This window comes from Mustela putorius, unplaced genomic scaffold (genome assembly GCF_011764305.1).
Source record: "Mustela putorius furo isolate JIRA1106 unplaced genomic scaffold, ASM1176430v1.1 tig00003869_pilon_pilon_pilon, whole genome shotgun sequence".
In the NCBI taxonomy this organism is placed as follows: domain Eukaryota; kingdom Metazoa; phylum Chordata; class Mammalia; order Carnivora; family Mustelidae; genus Mustela; species Mustela putorius.
This window is the reverse complement of record NW_025422021.1, coordinates 832,315-855,712: the sequence shown is the minus strand read 5'-3', so window position 1 is coordinate 855,712 and position 23,398 is coordinate 832,315. Positions and strand designations below refer to the sequence as shown.

Genomic DNA, 23,398 nt, shown 5'->3' with positions numbered 1-23,398 from the left:
CATTAGTTATATCGTGGTAACTCCCAGTAATTTTAGAATCACATGCCATTATTTTAGGGAGTTGAAAAATGAGATAATTGATTCTGCTCATAAATGTCCTTTTGTTGAGTATCTCTCACATTAGTGAAGATTTTTTTATTTATTGAAAAATTTGTATTGTTTTTATAGCTATTTATCTTTTTTGAATGTCTTTGAGTTTATCTTTTATTATTCTAATTCTAACTAAAAAATGAAAAGGGAGAGGAGCAGTCCTTTGAAATAGTTTACATTATTTGTGAGCATCTTTTCCCCTTATTTCTTCATATATCCTTTATAGTTCTCCTATTTAATTTCTTATGTATTTCTCATTATAATGAGTTCATAAGATGACTACTTCATAAAAAACCTCTTTTTGTTCTATTTTACTATTTGATTCCTTTTGACTTTGTTTTGGTCCAAACTTGTCCTACCATTAATAATTAAAGTGTAACTATTTGCCTTTCATTAAGGACCCTTTTCTATGACAGATATGTCAGTGGGTTTCTGTGTTTTAATTTAATAGCAGAGTATGAAAATTTAAGCAAATTATGTTAGATATTTGCAAATCTAATGCAGATGACCTGATGAGAAGACACTTTTTAACTTGCTTTTTAATTCCTAGAGTTCCTGAATTTTAAGCTATATATTTTAAAAATTATTGATAGCATACACAAAGGTCTTTAAAACATTTGTAAAGTACTAGATCTGCTTTGGTGACAGGTTAACATTTAATGGTTTAATGTGTGGGGGTTTTATGGGGGGTTTTTTGCTCCCTCTGCTGGCAAAAGCAATTAATGAAGATGGTAATGTCACTTGGAAGTGACCTTTTTTTTTTTTTTTAAATACAAAATTACAGGCATTGGTGGTTGAAGAATAATATAAGGTTTTTGTTTTCAAAAAAAGAATATATGGATATGATCAACCATGACTGAATTGTAAATATGGGGAATTTTGAGGTTAACAAATCCTTGTTCTTCAGATGTATTTTAAATATGGATAAAAACCTCCTAGAACTGTGTTTTTATCCCGTTGGGAACTTTAAAGAGAGCTTGTAGAACAATGGATAAAGAAAGGAAATAATGTGTTTCTTTAATTTCCTCTTCTCCCAAGTGTGACTTGAATTATACTGACAAATGAAGAGAACAATCTTATTGAAGCAAACTTTTAGATCCCATTCAAAGTAGGTTGTTGCTGTTTTTCTTTTAAACTCCTTTCCCTTGAGGTTTTATTCCTATTGGGAACTTTCTTCCTGTAAAAACAGCAAATAAATATAAGTTAGAGGACACTCCCTTTCTGTCTCAGTAAACCAGTTCTCAAACAGATCAACTGAATCCCAGCTGCTTTGGGTAGCTAGGTGGGAGAAAATGTTGCAGACCTGACTGTGCATCCCTCTGAGGCAAAGGTAAGCTCTGACAGTCACCAGGAGTGAAGACAGGAAATACTTCAACGTAAGGGGAATTAAATAGATGACAAGGCTGACTCAGTTCTTGGAGAGTGAGAGTGATTATTTCTCACATTAAGAAAAAATACATAAAAGGCCAGAGACTATTTTCAATTAGAAGTTAGTTTGCCTTATAAAAAAAAAGTGTTTTGTAAACTATTTGTAATTTTCAGTGTGTCTAAAAGCCGTAAAACCCTGCTCTCGAGTTTTCTAATTCTTAATGACTTTCCTAGATGATTCTTGTTTCCTCTCAAAATAGCTCATTTTTATTAAGTACATCATGGTAACAGTCTAGAGCCATAGATTTGTAGTATGAAGGATCCACAGTTAAACCAAAATGATCCTACTTAATAAGCAATTGTTCATTTTTTAGGTATCAAGGAAAAATTTCTCATACTTTAATATTAGAAGAAAGAGAACTTTTAACTGTTTATTTCTGTAAATGGGTTGTTCTTTGTCTTACTCTACAAATTTATATACTGTTACCTGAAGTGTGTATAATTTTTTAAGCTACTGAAATTTTAGTGTTTCTAATTCTGTCTCTCTCCTGATTGTTGAACTACTATATCTCCTTATTTTTTAGTCATTGGGTTTTAGAATTCTTTTTTGTTTTATTTATTGGCCTGAGTTAAAATAATCTGAAATCAGTCAGATACTTAACAGATAGTTAAGTTGTTCCTTTAGCCTTCCAAATTTGACTGTGTTTTGAAGACAAGCCTTGTGTCTTAGATAGAACAGAATGCAATAAGATATGAACTCTAACACGATACATGTACCCGTGTCTGTTTTTTGAAGTCCAATTAACCACCAAATTTTATTTGACATTTATCTAAAAGACTTAAATTAACTTTTGTTATATAAGCATTTACCTGATAGTAGAAACTAAACCTTGTAAGTAAAACCTGAAAGGTTTTTTTAAAATAAAAATTTGCAACAAATGCAGAATAATAAACTAGGGAAGCCACTTGGCCAGCAAGTGCCATGAATAAGACTCAAATTCAGATCTTTGTATAAACTTGCTACATTTGACTACACCATACCACTTGGTAAAGGTCAGGCTGGCTGACAGTGTAAGCACTGGACAAGAACTCAAGTCATTTAGCGTACAGCTCCATACTACTTCTTTAGAAAAATAATGCTTTCATTTGAATTTTTTGAGATGTCCTTAAAAATTAGAATTTCTAAAACTCCAGTTTTGATTTTCTTTTTTTAAAAAACTGCTATACATTATCTCTTTAAACTTTAGAGGAAGGGTTATTTGAGTTAGAACATTCCATGTATTGCTGCTTTATAGAACACGGCACAATAGTGTTGTGCCTGGAAAATATGTTTTAGGATAAATGTGACATGTTAAAAAAGCAACAACAACAAAAAAAAACGACCAAAGTAGGTGCCTGCTGTGGTAGCAGGACATTGATTCACAAAGATACAGTTTTAATAAATGTTTTGTTAAAACGTTTTTAAAAATGAAATAATGAAAATATAGGGTTACTTTAAAGCTATTTTCATACAGTTTTAAATTTCAAAACACTGAGACCAAGTGATTTTTCATTTGGTTTAGGGTGGTGGGGTTTTTTTGTTTGTTTGTTGTTTTTGTTTGTTTGTTTGTTTCTTTTTGTTGTTGTTGTTTTGTAATTTTTATTATGGAACGTTTCAAATTTACCCAGAGACCAAAGGAAATTGTGTAGTTGCACACTTGTTTTCCATTACTCAATTCAGTTATCAATATTTAGCCAGAGTTAATTTAATGAAAGGCAATCTGTACCAAGTGATGAGAACTGAGGATTTGAAACTGTTGAGTATCCTGCCACATAAATAAATCCAGGTTTTATTTGCTTCATAATTTTCTGTGCTGTACTCTGTCTCCAATTTGACTGCTTTCCTTCACACAACTGTGACAGGTAATAACACATACTAAGCTATGAAATTTAACTGTTACCACTAGCATGTCATTTCATTTTCGGTCTTCAACAAGTGATTAATGATTTTATTAAGTGGGAAGAAGAATCCTGACATTAATAATTTTATTAGTAAATCTGATCCTCTCAGCTTTTCTTTAAGGGTCCTTTTCTTTGAACTAACTATAGAGTTTGTAGTTTTTGTAGTTTATTTTTGTTTTGTTTTGCCATAGAGTAGCATCGTGAAAGATAGTATATCTTCAATATACTATCTTCAATATATATTGAAAATATATATTCATTAAAGTCATGTTATTTTGTGACTAATTTTATAAATCTAAGGAGTGGAATATATGGTAATTCTACATTTAAAAATTAGAGAATATAGTTTTGGTATGTCATAATGCCCTGCCTAAACAGAGATTCCTAGAGTATAATTAAAGAGGCATTTGATTTCTGTTATACTTCTTTAGTCTGTTTGATTCTTACTTTAACAAAAAACTCTTTGAAGTATGGTAGGCCTAAATAAAGACTAATAATAGCCTTTCTGTCGAATATAAAAAGAAAATGCATTTTGTTTCCTTGCACACATAACAATGGTTTTCCTGTTGAATTTATGTTTGCTGCTTTGAAAAAATATATATAATTTTTCAGTAATAACAAAGAGGGTAAAAACTATTATATATAATAATTTATAGGTGGTGATTTTAAATGACCAGTGTGTTTTAGTTCTCCAAAGATTCGTAAATCTTGGATTCGCGAAACTGTATAGACAAATATACCACAAATCAGAGCAGTTTTTAAATTAGGTAATAATATCTTTAACCTTTGAGATTTTTTTCATGTTTGTCATTCCACTGTCATTCCTATGGGATATTTCTTATTCATGGATGGATTCATAGCTCAAAACTACCAGGGTTCTACCTAAAACCTGTTTGCTAATTGCTTTCTCATTTGTTCAAGGTGGAAAACCCTGTTTGGCTAGTTTGCCTACTTTTCTAGGATGCTGTTTGTTATTTTAAGTACTAATCATTACTGAGCAGTGTTAGGTACTAGTGTCTTTCCCTCCCCAAATGTTTAATCTCAATATAGAGTTAGTTATAATAGAGTATTTGGGGAATGGGATGGGTGTGGTGAATAAAGAATCTGAAAATTCCTAAAGTATGTAGTTGTGCAGGTGTGTATGTAGTTGTGCAGGTGTGTTGGGGGGAATATCATAAAAAAATAACTTTTTTGTGTTTGATAACTTCTCTGAATATAGGTTTCAGAGAGGATTTATGGTTAAGATCTTTCAACATTTTAGTTCTGTGACAAAACATGTTTTCTATTTACAACTCCCAAGTTACATCTTTAAAGACCTCTTATGTTAGGACAAAGCAGTCTATATATAAGTATGGTTTTTGAGACACTCAAAATTTGTGGGGTTTTATAAAATTTTGTAATGGGAGCATGATAACACAATTTTTTAAAGATGCAAGACTTGTAATTGCCTCAGTTGTGTATCAGTTGTGATCTCCTGCAAAGTCCTGACATTTATCCTGGGATTGGCCTTACATTTGGAATTTTAACATTTATAGAATGTTTTTCTTAGGGATCTATTTTTCATTTAATAGCAGCTTTTTTTTTTAAATGAAGAAGTGTTTATACATGCATTCACTTCTCATTGCTAGCTAAAAATTGTAGTCCTATTGTTAACTGGAAAATAGGTCATAAAATAAAGATGTGGGGCATTCTCACAATTTTGAGATAAGATGCTTTGCATTTTTTAAATATAAAGCTTTGGTTCCTACTTTTATTTATGTTGATTTGTTTAATAAATAATTATCAAGAAATATTTTTCTTTGCTATAGATTTTTAAAGTTTTAACTACTTAAAACCATTCTTTAGGTTCAAAGTACAGAGGGAGAAGCTCCTCACATTCCGGCTGCTTACCAGCTAGGTCTCACAAAGTCAAAAAGAGGTAAGTAGACTAATATCCACTAGTTCCCAAACCCCTGACCAGTGTTATTAATTGATTTGGAAAGGGGTTTATCTATCAGTGTTTGAGTACCTGTGAGTGTAAAATGAAGGTTAAGAACACAGGAATGCATTCTCAATTATACTTTGGTTATAGAATTTTTTGTACCCTCTTGAAGACTTTTGTGTGTGTATAATATAATTTTAGTTTGCCTATCCTGAAATGCCATTCTTTGTACTCTTAATTATTTTTTAGCTCTGTATATGGGCTGGATGGGAAGTGATAGAGCAACAGATAGAGGCCTACTTTTTACATGGTTATGATTGAAATACATATTTGTATTTTTTATTTTAAGGATTTTATTTATTTATTTTTGGGGGCATACCTGTGCAAGTGAGGTGGGGAGGGGCAGAGGGAGAGAGAGAGAGAATCTTCAGCAGGCTCCATGCCTGGTGCGGAATCTGAGGCAGGCCTGATCTCAACCCTGAGATCATGATCTGAACCGAAATCAGTATTTGGACGCTTAACTGACTGAGTCATCCAGGTACCCCAGAATACACACTTGTATTATCCACCTCTGCTTTTCATTATTTAAACATGTCTGCTAAGTATATACATGAATATGCCTCTAGCAAAAAATACCAATCTCTCAGTACTGGTTAACGCTAGTTAAGTTAAATTCAAACTATGGATCAAAGGTGAGTGGCTCTAGATACTGTTCTTCTCTCGAATTATTAATTATTGACCAAAACCTTTGAATCCATTTCTTTCACTTTTAATTTGCAACAAGAAAAACATGTCTGATGTTTAAAGTCACAAAGCATTTGAGATTTAGAGAAAAGGAGAGAGAAGTAAGGAAGTTAAAGGAAGTCCTACCACTGAAGGTAGGACTGTTTATTTTTAAAGCTTACACATGCTGAACCACCCTGTTTTTTTTTAAACTAGGATTCATATGTATGTTCCTAGAATAGGAAATTGCATGTTTATTCTCTTCTGATCTCTAAAATGACTTTGTAAGAGACAATTTGCATATAGTTTTTGTTGTATTGCATTGTGATACTAAGAAACAAGATAGGTCACTATAGTTCTGGTCAGACACAAAAAGAACTTTTCCTGTTTAATTTTCCTCCCCCTTTTAAGTCCATAAATATATGCATGTGTCTCTGAGCTATAAGGCATGGTTCAGAGCCATCAAGAAATTTTTCCTTTAGTTAGGTTGACATGGAATATGTTGGAAAAAATAGCTTGCCCTGCATCAAAAAAGGGGATTAAAAACAGTATGTGTAAGTACTTCAGGATCTTTCAAGATCAAGATCCTTGTGGTAGCAAAGACAGAACATGGTTTGTATTCATTCACATCTGAGTTTCTCCCTCTAACCAATAAGAAGAGATCTCTGGTGGTACAAGTAAAAATGTTGACATTTTTATGGATCACATTTTTATAAATCAAGAGTACAGTGGTTTTGTACATGCATGAGAGGGAGAGGGAGCAATGTAGTGTTTTCATCATTTTTTAATATAGCCTATCAAATTTTGATAATGTGATAATGAAAGTATCGTAGGTTATAATTACAGAATTAGAATCACTAGTAAAATATGCATTACATAAGTTTAATAAAAATGAATATATTACATGCATAAAAATACTTTGCACTTTAGTCCTAGGACTTTTGAAGTTACAGTAATTTTAATCTCATACCCAGTCCTGGGATGAAGCCTATGGGTGCCTGGGTGGCTCAGTCAGTTAAGCATCTGACTCTTGATTTCAGCTCAGGTTATGATCTCAGGGTGGTGAGATTGAGCCCCATATTGAACTCTAAGCTGGGTATGGAGCCTGCTTAGGATTCTCTCCCTCTCCCTCTGTTCTGCATCCCACCCCCTTTCCCCCATCTATCTCTTAAAAAAAAATTCTGAAGCCTAGAGAGGTTTAGTGACTCAACTTTTGTCACAACTGACATTCAGTAAGCTATATTGAGAGCAATCAAACATTTTCCTTATTGAGGATATACAAATTTTCTTTAATCCTATATAGAGTATATAAGTGTTCTGTTTGTGTCTTTATGATATTAGACAAATACAAATTCTAGGTTTGGTTTTGTTCTCACTTTAATGTTTTGCTCTAACTTCCTGGTTTTTAATTAGAAATAATATGTAACCTTTTCAGCTATCACAGAGGTCTAACTTTTTTTTTTTTTTTAAAGATTTTATTTATTTATTTAACAGACAGAGATCACAAGTAGGCAGAGAGGCAGGCAAAGAGAGAGGAAGGGAAGCAGGCTCTCCGCCGAGCAGAGAGCCCGATGCGGGGCTCGATTCCAGGACCCTGGGATCATGACCTGAGCCAAATGCAGAGGCTTTAACCCACTGAGCCACCCAGGTGCCCTGGTCTGACCGTTTTTAATTCCACCTTTTTCTGTGGAGATCTTGTGTTTTTTTGTGAAATGTGTGACTAAAGAACATAGATTGTGATTTGCAGTTTACAGAACAGTTTCACTTATACCCTATTTAGTTCCTAAAGTAACCCTGTGAGAGATAGAAGAATTATTCTGTTTTGTGGCAGAGAGAAGTTACTGCTTATTGTGATAAAGTAGGAACTTGAACCCAGGCCTCCTTGTTCTTTCTACTGCCCAACACCCGCTCTGAAGCCCAAATAGTCTACAATCTGACCTAGTGTGTGTGAACTCAAGGCTAACCACAGAGGCGAACTCAACACAGACTGTACACTGCTACAGATAAAGCAGATCTCAGCAGAGAGAACCTTGAGTGGTGGTGGTCACTCTGGCTTCCCCAGACCCTCCAGCAATTGCCCTTTGCCCAACCAGATAGACAGTTTCACTTCTAAATCCTTTAAGCCACTGCTTTATTTTATTGTTGCTTTGAGGGGAAAGTTATCATTGATATATTCAGCAAACATTTTTATTGTTCAGTTGTTCTAGGTACTATGTTACAAAATAGAGTAAATGAGGTTTCTGTCTTCAGAAGACTCATAGTCTAAAAAAAAAAAAAGACAAACATGTAATTATGGTGATAACTGCTCTGATGTAAGATGTTAATCATTCTCTCAGTTGATATAATGCATAATTAGTACCCATGGTAACAGCTTATTCCAGTTCCATTTCACAATTGTTCCAGTTTACCTAGACTTATCAAAGGTATGGATTAGTTTCTTAAATCTCATTATGCAGTTTTGTTAACTTAAAAACAATACTACAGAATTATTCTAAATTATGATGAGAAAAAATTATGCTATTCTGTGATGCTCTACATTGGACCTGAGGCTTCAGTGGGATATTTTTCAAAGTCTAGTGAATTTTAATTGATTTTGGATTTTATTCAAATGTATTATCAGGTTCTATCATTCAAATCTTGAATGTGGATTTGGTAAACATTTTATTTAGCTTGGTGCTTACAGAACTTGACTTTCTCATGAAGCTTCTTTCCTAGGAAATGTAATAGCTGTAAAGTCGTCCTCCACTTACAGTGTGGATGGGCATGTGATCATTCTTGCTGTGCCTGTTTGGCCTTTTTACTTTATAAAGTGTTTTTAGGTTATCGTAACCAAGAATTAGAATTTTCAGGCCAAAAACCAGACCATTTTTTAAATAAAAGTAACAGTATTATGTACTAGTTGAATGTATTTGAATTTCATGCAATTGTTAGGAAATCATTGATTATCATGACTTTAAAATGTTTGCATCATTTGAAGTATCAGAAACATTTAAGTACTCTGGCATGCAAATTCTTTAATTTTTGCCACCTTAGTTATAGTCTCATTTTCTTATTAGGAAAATAATCGAACTTTTTACACACTACATTTAAACTTCTAATTGCATCTGCTAAATATCTTTACATATCTACTAAGATAATGCTAAATATCTTTACATATCTACTAATACTTTACATATTTACTTCAGGATTTCTATTTTTTTTAACATGATTCTTCATTTCAGCCAGTTGTCCTCCAAAGATAAGACATTAATTGGATTTATCAAAATACATTAACACTGAACTTAATTAGCAACTAAATTCTGAGAATTTTTGATAGATCTGATTCTGTTTTGGGATGAATTCTAGTTAACCTCCTGTGCTTTGAAGCCACATCTTGTATTAGGATGCATATTTTTCTAAGAAGGAACCAATATATGTACCTGTTAGGAATCATATATCTGTAATATTTATTTTCTTGTCAGTGTAGTCATATTTAGTAGTTTCGCCTAACTACATTTCTTTCGGTAGATCATCTATTACGTACTGCAAGTCAGCACTCTGATAGCAGTGGTTTTGCTGAAGATTCAACAGACTGCCTCTCCCTTAATCATCTTCAGGTAAAAATTTCTATTGTAGTAGGCACTGTGATTAACTTCATATTCGTGTGATTTTTCAGTAACTATATATTTTAAGACCTCATCTGTCCAGTCTTTATTTTTCAAATTACAGAATAAAAAAATGCCAGGATGTGGATGTTATCCAGGCACTTGACTACAAGTTTTAGTTTTCACTAATTATACATCTCTCTCTGACTGAACATTTACAAATAAAGAGAGCTTCTCCTTTATTTTTGGGCTTTCAATAAATAGAGGTTATTTTCATCATTATTCTGTTTGGTATTTTTCTTCTGTTTTCCCATAATTGTTTCCATATTTTACCATAATTGTTTTATTTAATAACTAACAGTAACTATGTTACATAGCTTGCTGAATATTATATGACTCTGATGCTAGAATGTTAGATAACCCACATAATAGGCACATCTTTATCCTTAAAGAGTTTATAATTTGTGTATAGTATATGGAACCCTTGTATGCAAAGGTACAGAAGTATCTTGAAAGTGTTTAAAATATCTATAACCAAATTTTAAAGAAATGTGGAGTAGGAGAAAAAGATGACCCAAAAGAGACTCTGGGAACCTAGTACTGGGGTACATGGACAAGAGAAAGAGACTCAGAAAGAATAATCCAGTGAGCAGAAGAACTGGAAGTTGAAGAGCCTTTTCTTTAAAGGAGATCTGTGGACATGAGCAAGATAAGAATTTGGCTTTTTGGAAAGTGAGTGGTTGAGTGAGTGGTTCTGAGGGAGTAATGAGGAGAAGCATGAATGGAGATCAAATCAATGATAAGAGAAGATACAAATGTTGACTCCTTTTTCAAATAAAGGTGATAGGTCTTTGTGTCTTTCTCATATGAGAATGACTCAGGGAAGTTGTCTGGCCAAGGGAGAGAGCTCTAATAGGGCAGTCTGATGCCGAAAAATCTGGGATGAAATTGTGAAGTGATAATAGTCCTGGAGAGGATATGATTGGATGCACAAACTGGAGGATTAACTTTGAGAAAAAGGATAGTTTTCTTCCAGAACAGAAAGGAAGGAATGGTGGGGAGAGGTATGGGAACTTTTGTAGGTGTTGGGGAAGAAAATTAAGAAACATTTGTCCATCTTTTCAGTGATTCAGTGTCATATCTTGGAAGAAAGGGAAATGGGTGCTGAAAAGGGGAGCTAAGGAAAATAGTAAAATTCTGGAATAATCTTTGTGGAAAAGTGGAGGAGTTGCCAATTAGAGTCAGTGAAAAACAGTTTTTAGTAGTACCAGGACCTTAACTGAGGTGGGAGATTGTGAAGATACAAAAGTATCACATCAGTTTGGTGTTTTTGTTAATGATACTTCCTATTTGAATTATCCGTCTTCCTACCTGTTTTTCTTTCACAGGTTCCCGAGTCTTTGCAAGCCATGGGGAGTAGCGCTGATAGTTGTGATAGTGAAACAACAGTCACATCATTTGGTGAAGACCTTGTCACACCATCCGCACAAGACCAGCCTTATTTTAATGAATCAGAGGAGGAGTCACTCATCCCTCTTCAAAAGGGAAGAGAGAAGGCAGCAATAGCTGCTGAAAAGAAAAGGTCAGATAGCGAGGATTTCCCCCAAAGTGAGACTGTGGAGAATGCAGGAAACACACAATCCATGTGCAGCACAGGAGGTCACTTTACTGAAATTAGTGAAATGAGAGAGGATTTTTCTCCAGCACAGCCAGTGGACCTGCTGAGGGAAGCAAGTGCTGAAAGTGATGTGGATAAAAGCAGTGAATACGAATTTGCCCACTATACCACACACCATATTCTGAAATCACTGGCTTCTATTGAAGCTGGATGCAGTGAGAAGAGCTCTGAAAACACAACTGGGCCTCCATCTTCTGTGGACAGAGTTAATACAGCTTTGCAAAGAGCTCAAATGAAGGTTTGCAGTCTGTCTCACCAAAGAGTAGGACGTAGCTTGATAAAATCAAAAGATCTCTTAAAACAGAGGTACTTATTTGCAAAAGCTGGCTATCCTCTAAGAAGGTCTCAGTCTTTACCAACCACCTTATTGAGCCCAGTAAGAGTTGTATCCTCTGTCAATGTCCGGTTGTCCCCAGGAAAGGAAACCAGATGCAGTCCACCTTCTTTCACCTATAAGTACACACCTGAAGAGGAACAGGAATTAGGGAAAGAGGTGATTGAACATGATGGTCCGTCTTCAGTTAAATCCACTATTTTCATCTCTCCGTCATCCGTGAAGAAAGAAGCCCCTCAGAGTGAGGTGAACCGGTCAGCGGAATGCCATCATCGAAGGACTCCTACCTGTTCACTGTATGCTCCAGCACCTGTATCTCAGTCCACCTGTTCTCTTCACTCTGTCCACTCTGAGTGGCAGGACAGGCCCCTGTGTGAGCACATGAGAACTCTGAGCACTCACAGTGTTCCCAACATAACAGGCACCACTTGTAGTGCCTTCAGTGCCCCTTTTGGGTGTCCTAACTCGCATAGACATGCTGCCTACCCTTACCGAGCGTGCTCTGCGAACCCTCCTTCTGCCATCGAGATGCAGTTGCGAAGAGTATTGCACGATATTAGAAACTCACTGCAGAATCTTTCACAGGTATGAGAAAAAAATATCTTTTTTTTCTTTCATTGATTTGAACACCTCTTAATTCACTGAGAAGCTAGGTCCCATGAGGCCTGATCCACTTCAGCTTCATTTTCTTACATACCCAGACTTACATGTACCTGCTGCCCTCCTATACTCTGCCCTCCTGTATCAAGGGAGAAGCTGTAATTAGTCCTGAACAAGGTTGATTTCTCTGTTCATAATCTCCCTCCCTTCTAGGGAAGAGATTTTGCTCATTGGGTAGCCTCCCTTCTTTAGCCTCTTCTCCGTGGTCTTTTTCTTAGGCAGGTTGTCCCTATTAATAAAAAATCTTCACTCTCAAATACTTTCTCTTCTTTTCTCTGCCATTTGACTGTGTTTACCGCTTTTTTCCTTTCTAAGCTTCCCTCCCCTCGGCTTCTGTGTCGCAGTGCGTTCTCCTGGTTCTGCTCCTAGCTCTCTGACTAAACTTTTCCCTCCATCTCCTGACTCCTGGTGCTGGGTCTCCTGGCACAGAATGAGTCTGCTTCCACTGGTTTCAGAGACTGGAACTACCCCAGAAAAGAAAAAATCAGGTAAAGTGTGAATTTGAATAAAAATAGTCTGTGTGTCTTGTCATTTTTAAAATTATTACTCTCAGATATGTTAAGTAGGCTGGAAATAATTCCCAAAAAAAGCTTTGAAAATAACTAAATTGTCTTTAGGTTTGCATTTCACATTTCCTTTCTAAATCTCTCTCCAAGCTACTTGTGTTTAGACAGTTTAAGAAATGGAAATGACAATGTAATGTAATGATCCCAGCGTTCAGCTAGGAGACAGGCTTAGAATATATGTAATAGATCTTTTATGATGACAAAATAGGAAGCCACTAGGAAAGTAAAAATGAAAGTTGCAACTTTTTTTAAGAGAGGAAGAGGAGGGGAGCCTGGGTGGCTCAGTGGGTTAAAGCCTCTGCCTTCGGCTCCGGTCGTGATCTTTGCATGATCAAGTGCTGTTTACTGTTAAGGCTCAGCCCAGGTATCACCAGTGCTGGGATCATTTACTCACTCAATCTAGATTTTTGTTTGTTCTGTCATAGCACCCCCTCCCCCACCCCAACATTCTAAGTTTTTTCTCACTTCTTTTTTTTTTTTTTTCCTTCTTACACTGTGAGAACACTTGAAGGCTGGGAATGCCTTTTGTCTTTTTTCTTCACTCTTTAAAATAGTGAGATATAGTAGATGCTTAAATGTCTACGAATAAGTGTGATGACTGCTTACTACTCTCTCCAGCCAACTCAGTAATTCCCTGTAATCTCAGAATTTGCTATCACTTCTACATTTTTGAGTTTTGTTTTTGTTTTCTATTTCCTCAAGGCAAGAGGGAAGTCCTGTAAGACATAGATTTAAATGATACATGTTTCGTTGCCTGTTCTTTGTTCCAAATATGCTGACTTATACCTGAAACAGCTAGGAGTAATCAGGTGGCACCGGGGACTGATTGGGTTCCTGCTTACAAAATGAAGTGGCATTTTTTGGTTGTTGTTGTTGTTACTGATTTTTTTTTTTTCCCACCCCAAAGAAAATCAAAAATATGTAGGCCCCAAATCACCTTTTTAACACCTTAGATAATTTGGAAATAACCACTTTAACATTGATTTGTAATCCTGCTTTCACTTTTTTATAGTACCCTATGACAAGAGGACCTGATCTTGCTGCTGCTCCATATAGTACTCAGAAATCATCTGTTCTACCTCTATATGAAGTGAGTTCTTATTTAGATCTTTGTGGTACAAAGTAATTTATATGATTTAGAAGTATAATTTTGTCATGTTGTATTTTAGAATACTTTTCAGGAGCTCCAGGTAATGAGGCGGAGCCTGAATTTATTTAGAACGCAAATGATGGATTTAGAATTGGCAATGCTGCGTCAGCAAACTATGGTTTATCATCATATGACTGAGGAGGAAAGGTAAAAGTTCATTTTGTCTTAATCTAACTCAAAATATTTTTCATTCCAAAAAAGAATTGTCACCTTTTTTTTTTTTTAAGCTTGGTTTTATGCCTGGTGCTGTGTACCTTTTATTTTGTGAATCACTGTAAATAAAATTAGGCATAGTGTTTTACTAACTAAACTGCTTTCAGTGTATTAAGGAAGACAGTGGTTGTAATGTGGTTTTAGTTTGGAATATTTGAGATACAGGGTAGAGGAAGAAAGACCATTTATCCTACTGGTCACACCTGTGGCAGTTTCTGTCATGCTAATTTTTAGAACTGGCCATCTCAATACTTTTTAATGGCTTGTGAGAGAGTGGTGATTGTGAATCTCCAAACTGCTTTTTTCAACCTTGTGCCTGTCATCACACTGATAGGTATGAAGTTGATCAGCTTCAGAGTTTGAGAAATTCGGTCCGCATGGAGCTTCAGGACCTGGAACTGCAGCTGGAGGAGCGCCTGCTGGCCCTCGAGGAGCAGTTCCGCGCTGTGCGCATGCCTTCTCCCTTCCGCTCTTCAACCCTTATGGTATGGTGCCTTGGGGCTTGTTTGCGGGTTTCACTTAGGACTTATGTATCATGCTCCACATAATTTAGGACCAATGCCTTAATTTTAAAACACTTATTTTAATGGCATTGAGGCAAGCACAGTGTTTAAGGAAACTTTCCCACAGATTAGTTGAATGAGCAACTTGTGATTGAATGAGCAAGTTGTGATTCTTTTCTTAAATATTTAATATACTTAGAAATATACCGAAAAATGTTAATCATTTTATAATAAAGATTAAGGAACAATACAAAATTTTTAGGAGTTTTAAAAATGGTAGTGGGTTAATATGTGACTAATTTAGATTTTAATCCCTGCCTGTAACTAACTGCCAAGAACATAAATATGTATTTCACTCAGTCTTTTTCCCCTTCTTGTCTTTGAATAAATAACTATTTGTTTTAAGTTTTTCCTTTATTTTGGATTCTTTGCAAGTCTTTAATTTTTTAAGGAATCAAATGAGATCTTTTTTAAAGGCAGAAAACATGTATACAGCCAAGAGAATAAATACTTTCTCTTTGTTTTATATCACTTTTCAAACTTACAATGTTTCTTTGAGTGAAATTTAAATTTCGGCATTTGATTATTATTGCTGTAATCTTTGCAGTTGTGAAATACATTGTTTTGAAATGTGGAAATAATGAACTTTGCTGTTACTTAAATCACATACTTGATTTTGTTAACAACAGATAACTCTGTACACACATATATGTGCACCCGTATGGAGTAGAGTCAGTAGAATAAGAATGTGTATTACACATATATATGTGTAGCATAGAATAAGATTATCACTTATCATTGGTGAATATCTTTTTCCATAAATGGTTTCAATCCATTATTTTTAGAAATGCATATTGGTGACAGCAGAGAATCAGAACATCTATGAATGTGTTAATTCGGTCAGAATTAACATATTTTATAGGATCCCGAGAGAGTTGAGAGTGACCTTCATGACCTAAAAGAATGTTTCAGGGCAAAAATTCCTTCATTTTTTGTGAAACACTTGCATTTTGAAGAAATAATTTATACATACATACATATATATTGTTCTTATTTTTCCAGGGAATGTGTGGCAGTAGAAGCGCTGATAACTTGTCATGCCCTTCTCCATTGAATGTAATGGAACCAGTAAGCCTCTCTCCTTTCAAATCACTGGGGAAGGGAATGATAATAACATTTCATAAACACACTATTTTCCCAGTGTAGATGAAATGTTTTTGTTTTTAAATATAGAATTTGATGATAACTAAATTGATTGGAAGTGAGTTTGGCACTTCTGAAACTCCTTTGCCATCTTAGTCCATTAGAAAGCCAGTTATTTGCAATGGTGATTTATCTTTATGGTGTAAAGGAGGTAATGGATTATAAAAAGTATTTAATTTATGCTACAGAGAAAATATGCTTTCATAGTGTTTCCAGGTCCTTCAGGCAGTTGGATTTGTAGGATGACTACTTCTTGAACAAAAGTCTGATTTTTGTTATGTTTTAAAGAAACTGATTCATCTGGATGCCAAAGCATTATGATTAGCTATTTTGCTTTTCACTGGTTACTATTCCTTAACAAGTAATTTGGAAACCCATCCATTAACAAGTAAAATTTCATCCAACCATATAGTCTAGCTATGTATTTTACGGCTTTGTCTCATCACGAATTTACATTTTCCTATGTTTTTGCAAATAAAATTGAGTAGTTACTAGTAGTACTACTAGTAGTTACTAGTAGTTACTAGTCTTTACAAGCTAGGTGATTTTTAGCAGTAATCACAACTAGAATTTTAATCTTCTTCTAACTACCAGTCTTAATTTAAAGAGAGAAGAATTACAATTTTTCTGACTTCCAGGTCACTGAACTGATGCGGGAACAATCCTATCTGAAGTCTGAATTGGGCATGGGACTTGGAGAAGTGGGATTTGAAATTCCTCCTGGAGAAAGCTCAGAATCCATTTTCTCCCAAGCAACTTCAGAGTCATCTTCTGTATGTTCTGGTCCGTCTCATGCTAACAGAAGAAGTGGAGTACCTTCTGGTGACTCAGTGGGCAAACCTAAGACCCATCTGGTACCAAGCAAGAAAGTATTCCGAGCATCAGTGGCCCTAACACCCACTGCTCCTTCTAGAACAGGCTCTGTGCAGACACCACCAGATGTGGAAAGTTCTGAGGAAGTTGGAGCTGCCGAAGAAGCCTTGGAAGCTGTAGGACCTAAATCTGAAGTGGAAGAAGGCAATGGAAAAATCCCATTAATGCCAGCTGTTGGGGAAATGCATAAAAATGTGGAGCAAGATGAGTTGCAGCAAGTCATACGGGAGGTGAGTAAAATCCATGCTTAATTTATTTGGCAGTATGTGTTGGAGGAGGTTTTATTTGGACATTATTTATAAGATATTCCTTTGATTCACTGTATTCAGTAGTTTTCAGAAAGCTTTTAAATTAAATTTTCAGAGAACTTTCCCATTGATCTAGCTCATGTCTATTAAGATATGTTTCTAATGGCATTTCTGCAAATTTTATACTCCAGTGTGAAATAATAAGTATAAAGAATTTGATCCATTTGGCTTAATCGATGGTAGAGATACATGGAAGATACATGAATTGTTCAAAGATAGAAATACAGAAAGAAAAGAAGGTTTACCCTGGGTAATAGCAATGTGTAAACCTGAAGCATTTAACCATAGTTCTAGGTTACCAAAAGGACTGCAAAATTAGGAAGACTAGTGGTCACAGGTCAAAAGTTAATTGAGAAAATTAGTAAAATAACTGTTTTGGACACTAGGATCAAGCAATAAGAAGGAATAATATGTATATGTCATATATATAATATATATATATATATCATATGAAAATAGTGAGAGCACAGATCAGAATTTTTTATGGCTTTTAATTTTTTCCTTTTCTTCCCAAATCACAGTATGTCCGGGTATAAAATGTAATAGAGTACACAGGATAAAAGTTCCACATGTTGAATATATTTTTTTTCAATCTGTTCTCTTAAGAGTAACTGAGGAAGAACCATAATTATCCATAGTTCTTTCCCAGTGATACTAAAACCCATGATGAGAAAGGATCTTTCCACTGGTCAAAAAGGGGATAACCCTATACACTTAAAAAAAAAAAAAAAAAAAAAAAAAAAAGAAATGAAAGCCTTCTTAAGAGTGTTTTTGAGTATGTTGCTCTGTAACGGATAAAAAAATACATATAATACATGAAATCCTTAAGCTTAAAAGACTAGTAGAACTGTAAATAAAACTAATTCAGGAAACAATAAAATTACACAGAAAAACATGTAGTATAATGTATTCAAGCATTTAGAAATGAAAAAGGGCAAAATGGGCCAGAGAAATTAGGGTCAGTGGCTCCCTATTTTTAATTTACATATTTCTAATAAATTGAATCTAAGCAATTGAACTTAAGGTGTTTTTAAAATTAATTTGTGAGTAACATACAAACAGATTTGTAGTGGTTACAGGTCAAGAATGGTGGCAGCAGACCAGAATCTTCTCTCAAATGGGCCATTGATCCTCTGAGTCCAGAGATTAGTTCATGGGTATGAGGTGCCATAATTCATAGCTGCATAATAGTAGCTTGAGAAGTACAGTAAAAATAAATACAGTCAGTTTTACTATGGTATAATATATATGCACTCCTAAAAGTTGTGGTGCTGTGCACATTGGTGCAGTTAAAACCACAGAGCTTATGGGGAAAATAGGATTAGAAGCATAACCAAAACTTTGTAAGTGACATATTTAAAAGAGGATAGAAACCTAACAAAAATAGCACAATTTTATACATGTTAAATGGTTAAGAAATACATAAATACTGCAATAAATATGGCATTTGACCTTGAAAAATACCTGAAATTTGCTTGTGGAGCTGGGCTTTGGAAGAGTTGCAGCTTGTGAGGTATTGCAGGGTAGCAGAGGAGAGTAAGATGAAATTCAGCAGAAAGTTTTAGTATCAGATGTGAGTAGGTGTGGCTGGGAGGTTCTTTTTTTTTTTTAAAGATTTTATTTATTTATTTGACAAACAGAGATCTCAGTTCACATTGAATTGAGAGAGCTGGTGGATGTTTAATGTATGTGTATTTCGTGTACTGTGGTCCTGCATTCAGCTGAATGCGGTCATCTGCGTTCACCCAATATTTCTTACAGATGAAACTACACATAAGCAGAACGTGAAATTTATATTATACTCAAGTTATTTCCTAATATTTCAATCATGTTGAGACAAATTTACATTTTTGAAACCAGCATTATAGCAGAAGAGACTGTATGTTTATAATTTCTTTTCATGACTTGAATTACCAGCTCAAAGTTTAAAAGGTCTTAAATTCTGGGGCGCCTGGGTGGCTCAGTGGTTAAGCCGCTGCCTTCGGCTCAGGTCATGATCTCAGGGTCCTGGGATCGAGTCCCGCATCGGGCTCTCTGCTCAGCAGGGAGCCTGCTTCCTCCTCTCTCTCTCTCTCTGCCTGCCTCTCTGCCTACTTGTGATTTCTCTCTGTCAAATAAATAAATAAAATCTTTAAAAAAAAAAAAAAAAAAAAAATAAAAGGTCTTAAATTCTGTAAATTTATTTGTTCTACAAATGTATTTTTTCTAAGTTGATTATATGTAGCTGGCTAATGTGTAGCAGGCTCTGTATATCCATCTTGCTCAGTTAGGTGCAAATGATTAGAATCCATTTTTATTTATATGTTTCATTTCAAAGAGTAATTGTATAAAATTAAGTAATTATTTTTCTCTATACTATATATATCAAGAGGTAAGTTTTATATGAAGAAGTAAGTTTTAAGGTACATTTTCTTCCCCAGAAATGTGATATTTTTGTTCGCTTTAGCTTGCTTTAGTTTGAAAGCTTTCCTTGAAAACTTAATTTTGCTTGTTTGACATAAATATTCCCTAATGCACAGTTGAGTCCTCATTTTTAAAGTTGTTAATAAGTCGCCTGATGTGTGTTGTGAGTAATTTCTGAGGAGTAAAACTCCAAAAAGGACCAAAACGTTTTGATTCTTTGGCTGATAGAACATAACATATAGAAAAGATAGTTGTTTCTTGGTCCTAGAGAAGTATTTGATCATTTGGGTAGCACCTCCCATAAAGGGGTGCCTGGGTGGCTCAGTAGGTTAAGCCTCTGCCTTCGGCTCAGGTCATGATCTCAGGGTCCTGGGTTTGAGCCCCGCATCAGGCTCTCTGCTCAGAGAGCTTCCCTTTCTCTCTCTCTGCCTCCCTCTCTGCCTACTTGTGATCTCTGTTTGTCAAATAAATAAATAAAATCTTTAAAAAAAAGAACCTCCCATAAAATAAGAAAGATTTTATAATTTTGAAGACATTTAAACTGACATGCAGGGCAAATGTCTGAGGAAATTTTCAGAATTTGTAACTAAACCTGTTCATTAGAAACCCCCTAATTCAACATTTGACATAGTTTGGAGGAAGTTGGGCGTAACATTTACCCTTTTGCTATTTACAGATAAGGACTTAACAAGCAAAATATATAAATGACACAAGGTGTTAAAAGGAATTTTGAGGTACTTAAGAAAATAAACTATTTTGAAGCACTTAGAAAGTATACACTATTATATAAGTTAGTCCAATGCCATTTATAATTTAAAAAAATGTGTTGATAATATCTTAGCTCAGTTATAAGGGTGTTCTGTTAAACTTTGTTGACAAAATGTATTAAATTCATATTAGTCTTACTGCCATTCATTTCAAATCCATAATCTTTTTGTTTAAATACCCATGGTACTGAGTAGCTTGTTAAAGCTACGTATCAGCTACCAAGAAAATTAAATTAGACTCTGCCTTTCCAGTAAATTCTGTGCCCCTGACACCCATTAACAAAAGCTACTCCTCAGGATGGCAGGATTTAAGCCATTTGAATGTTTTGCAGGTAAAGATTAAGCATGTATGGCAGATACGTTCAAGGATGTTTTTTACTGCACTCTTGGATGCATGAAAACAATGATGTCTGCCAGGTTTTTGTTTTCACCATTTCACCATATGTGAAGTTTTGAAAAAGTATGCTCGCATTATAATGTGTTAATACAGTAGAGTTCTTCTGAAGGAGAAAGAGCTTCTTTTTCAAAGAAGTGTTTTCTCTTTTCAGAGAAATGTTTAATATACTCATTCAATAACAAAGCTTTTGTCATATTAAAGGTAACACACTTTTGCACAGATTGTATATGTTGCAGTGGGAAAAAAATTACACTCTTAAAATTTGCCCAGGTGGTCTGCAATGTATGTAATCAGTGGCCTGAAACTGTTTACAATTATTTAAAAGTTTAAAAAAAAAAAAAAAACTTAAAAAAAATCTAGTAAGTAAGCATGTGCCATAGAAGCAAATCGACAAAATTAAACATCAAAGAATAAACATAGATTGCTTTTCTCTTTAGAGAGTACTTTTTGGTTTGATGAATTTCCTAGGCTTGGTTCATGCCTTTTAGTATCTTTATTATAGGCCATCTGACATGCATTAAACATGTGTTTTGGTAAATACACAGCTTGTTTGTGTTCTTACTACAGTTTCAATCAGTCATCACTTGATCTAATGACTGCCACAAAGTCATCACCCAGGCTATGCCTGTCACACTTCACACTTGCAACTATCTGCTTCTTTTGCCCGTGAGCATTCTTTTCTTAATCTCGCTCAAGTCTGTGTTCAGCTATACCACGTTTTGGAAATTGTGCTCGTAAGGGCAGTTTTCCCATCCATCCCAATAGAGTTTTCTCACTCCTAATCCTTGTAGCCTGTGAGACTTGGGAGCTAATTTATTTGTCCATACATTTATTCCTTCATTTAATTATTAAAGGCATTTTATTGTTTTCAGTGCTAGTCTGTCTATAATCCTTTATTTCTCTACCTTCTGTCTCAGATATTGTGTCTCTCTCCCTCCTCCTGCCTTCACTCTGTATTGCTTTTCTCTTTCTCATAAACGCAATGTGTTCAGACATTTATCAAGCACTTACTTTATGCCAGGGTACACTGATAAGTGAGACACAGTTGTCTCCCTGAACTAGCTCACAGCACAACGCATCCCCCTTTGACCTCACTCTTCCTAATCCAGGCTCCTGCACCCTGGTGGGAACCGTCTGTTAGTGACACTCCTTGTTCTCTCCTCCAAGGTGCTCTTGCTGCAGTTTTCTCTCCACAGTGGGACCTGAAGTTGCCATTATTTTTCATGACCTCCTATTTTAAGGTCTGTCATTCTCTGAGAAGTTTTTACTTTTTCCTCTTGTAGCCTATACAGATCTCTCATTCTCTGTTCTTATGTTTTAGTAAGTTAATACATTATATTTCCTCTTAACATTTTATGAAACAATATTCATTTTGGGCCCTTCTACATTACAACATCCTCCTTGGCCAGACTTTTTTTATGCTTCCAGTAATGTCTGTACCCTCAAAAAGTGTTGGCATACATTTTTGGTTTGCAGAGAATACTTTTTGGCTTCTGTTTTATTTTTTGAATGATAAAGAATGATGAAAGTTACTAAAATTGCCATATTGCATGCAATAACAGGACTGGGAAGACTACTTCTTGTCTTCTGTAAATACAGGTTTGCAAAAGTTCTGATTCAACACATTGTATTTGTGCTTATAATACATTGTGGCTAAGAAGTTCTGGTTTTCATAATATTTGTATCCAACACATATTCATTTAAAAATAAACGTGAAGTACTGTGAAAGCCAAACACTTTTCCTGATGTTTAAAGTTTAGAAATATTGGTAGAAGATAAAAGGAGAAGTTTGTATTGATTTAAATTATAACAAAACAGATGGTTGGTAGCTAAGGAGCATTTGTTTCTGTGAATACTTCTGTATAAATCTATGTATTATGTACTGGTTTTGCGTGACAGATTAATACAGAGCCATTTTTGGAAAGACTTCAATTGAGATGTGTTCAGGATGTACTTAGGAACATTTTAGGAAATAGATCAGGCTGACAGGAAACTGTGGAAATGTAGAATTTTTAAAAGCTGGTTGAAAGTGTCTCAAGTTCTAATTTGGGGAAGACATTATCAGTTTATTTCAGGAAATCCACATTTAAAGCCTTCACAAAGAGCTATTTGGAGGTGATGCTGTATTATTAGAGAGAAAAAGGCATGGATAGGCGTGCATAGTGTCTGGGCATCTGGAAAAGAAAATCTTGATGGAGTTATTGTTGCCCCTACGTCTGTCTGCCTTTTCCAACAATAAAATAAGATTGTATATCCTTATCTGAAGCAAAATTTTCAGACAGGTGACAAACTTCTACCGTACAACTAAAGAAAAATTTATTTCTTTAGAGTTTGTGGTTGTTTAGAGGATGTTTTTCATATTTTAAAATAAATTGTACTAAATTATCATTTTTTCTTTCTACTTAAAATGTGTATGTTAGCTTCGAACAATATATAACTTCTTTAGATACTTTGTTTTCAGTTGGTGTAAACAGGCAATATACCAATATATTAGTTTGACACTAATGAGATTTCTTAACAATGACAACACTAAGTATACTGTTGATGACCATATGAAATTAGACATTAATAAAAAAACGTAAAAGTGAATCTAACATTTAATTAGTTCTTCTGGGTTCCTTTGTGTCATGAAGCAAATGGAGTTTTTTAATCTGTAAATAATATTTTTAATGTTCTCAACGTAAGAATTGTGGTATTATTTTATAATAGAATTATC

The 23,398-nt window shown here is 34.8% G+C and overlaps 1 protein-coding gene across 4 annotated transcripts in view; it reads left to right on the top strand.

Moving 5' to 3' along the window:
- The window catches only part of ITPRID2 (ITPR interacting domain containing 2), a 37,263-nt gene that overhangs the window by 11,328 nt on the left and 2,537 nt on the right, over nt 1–23,398 (top strand). For 2 of the 4 annotated variants that reach the window (XM_004768945.3, XM_004768946.3), the window contains exons 9-16: nt 5,245–5,317; nt 9,551–9,639; nt 11,016–12,224; nt 13,878–13,955; nt 14,035–14,162; nt 14,563–14,713; nt 15,794–15,859; nt 16,573–17,037. In XM_004768945.3, coding sequence (XP_004769002.1) covers nt 5,245–5,317; nt 9,551–9,639; nt 11,016–12,224; nt 13,878–13,955; nt 14,035–14,162; nt 14,563–14,713; nt 15,794–15,859; nt 16,573–17,037 — 2,259 coding nt within the window. The remainder of the gene's footprint in view (nt 1–5,244; nt 5,318–9,550; nt 9,640–11,015; nt 12,225–13,877; nt 13,956–14,034; nt 14,163–14,562; nt 14,714–15,793; nt 15,860–16,572; nt 17,038–23,398) is intronic. The other 2 variants (XM_013064807.2, XM_013064808.2) reach the window with 2 other exon arrangements.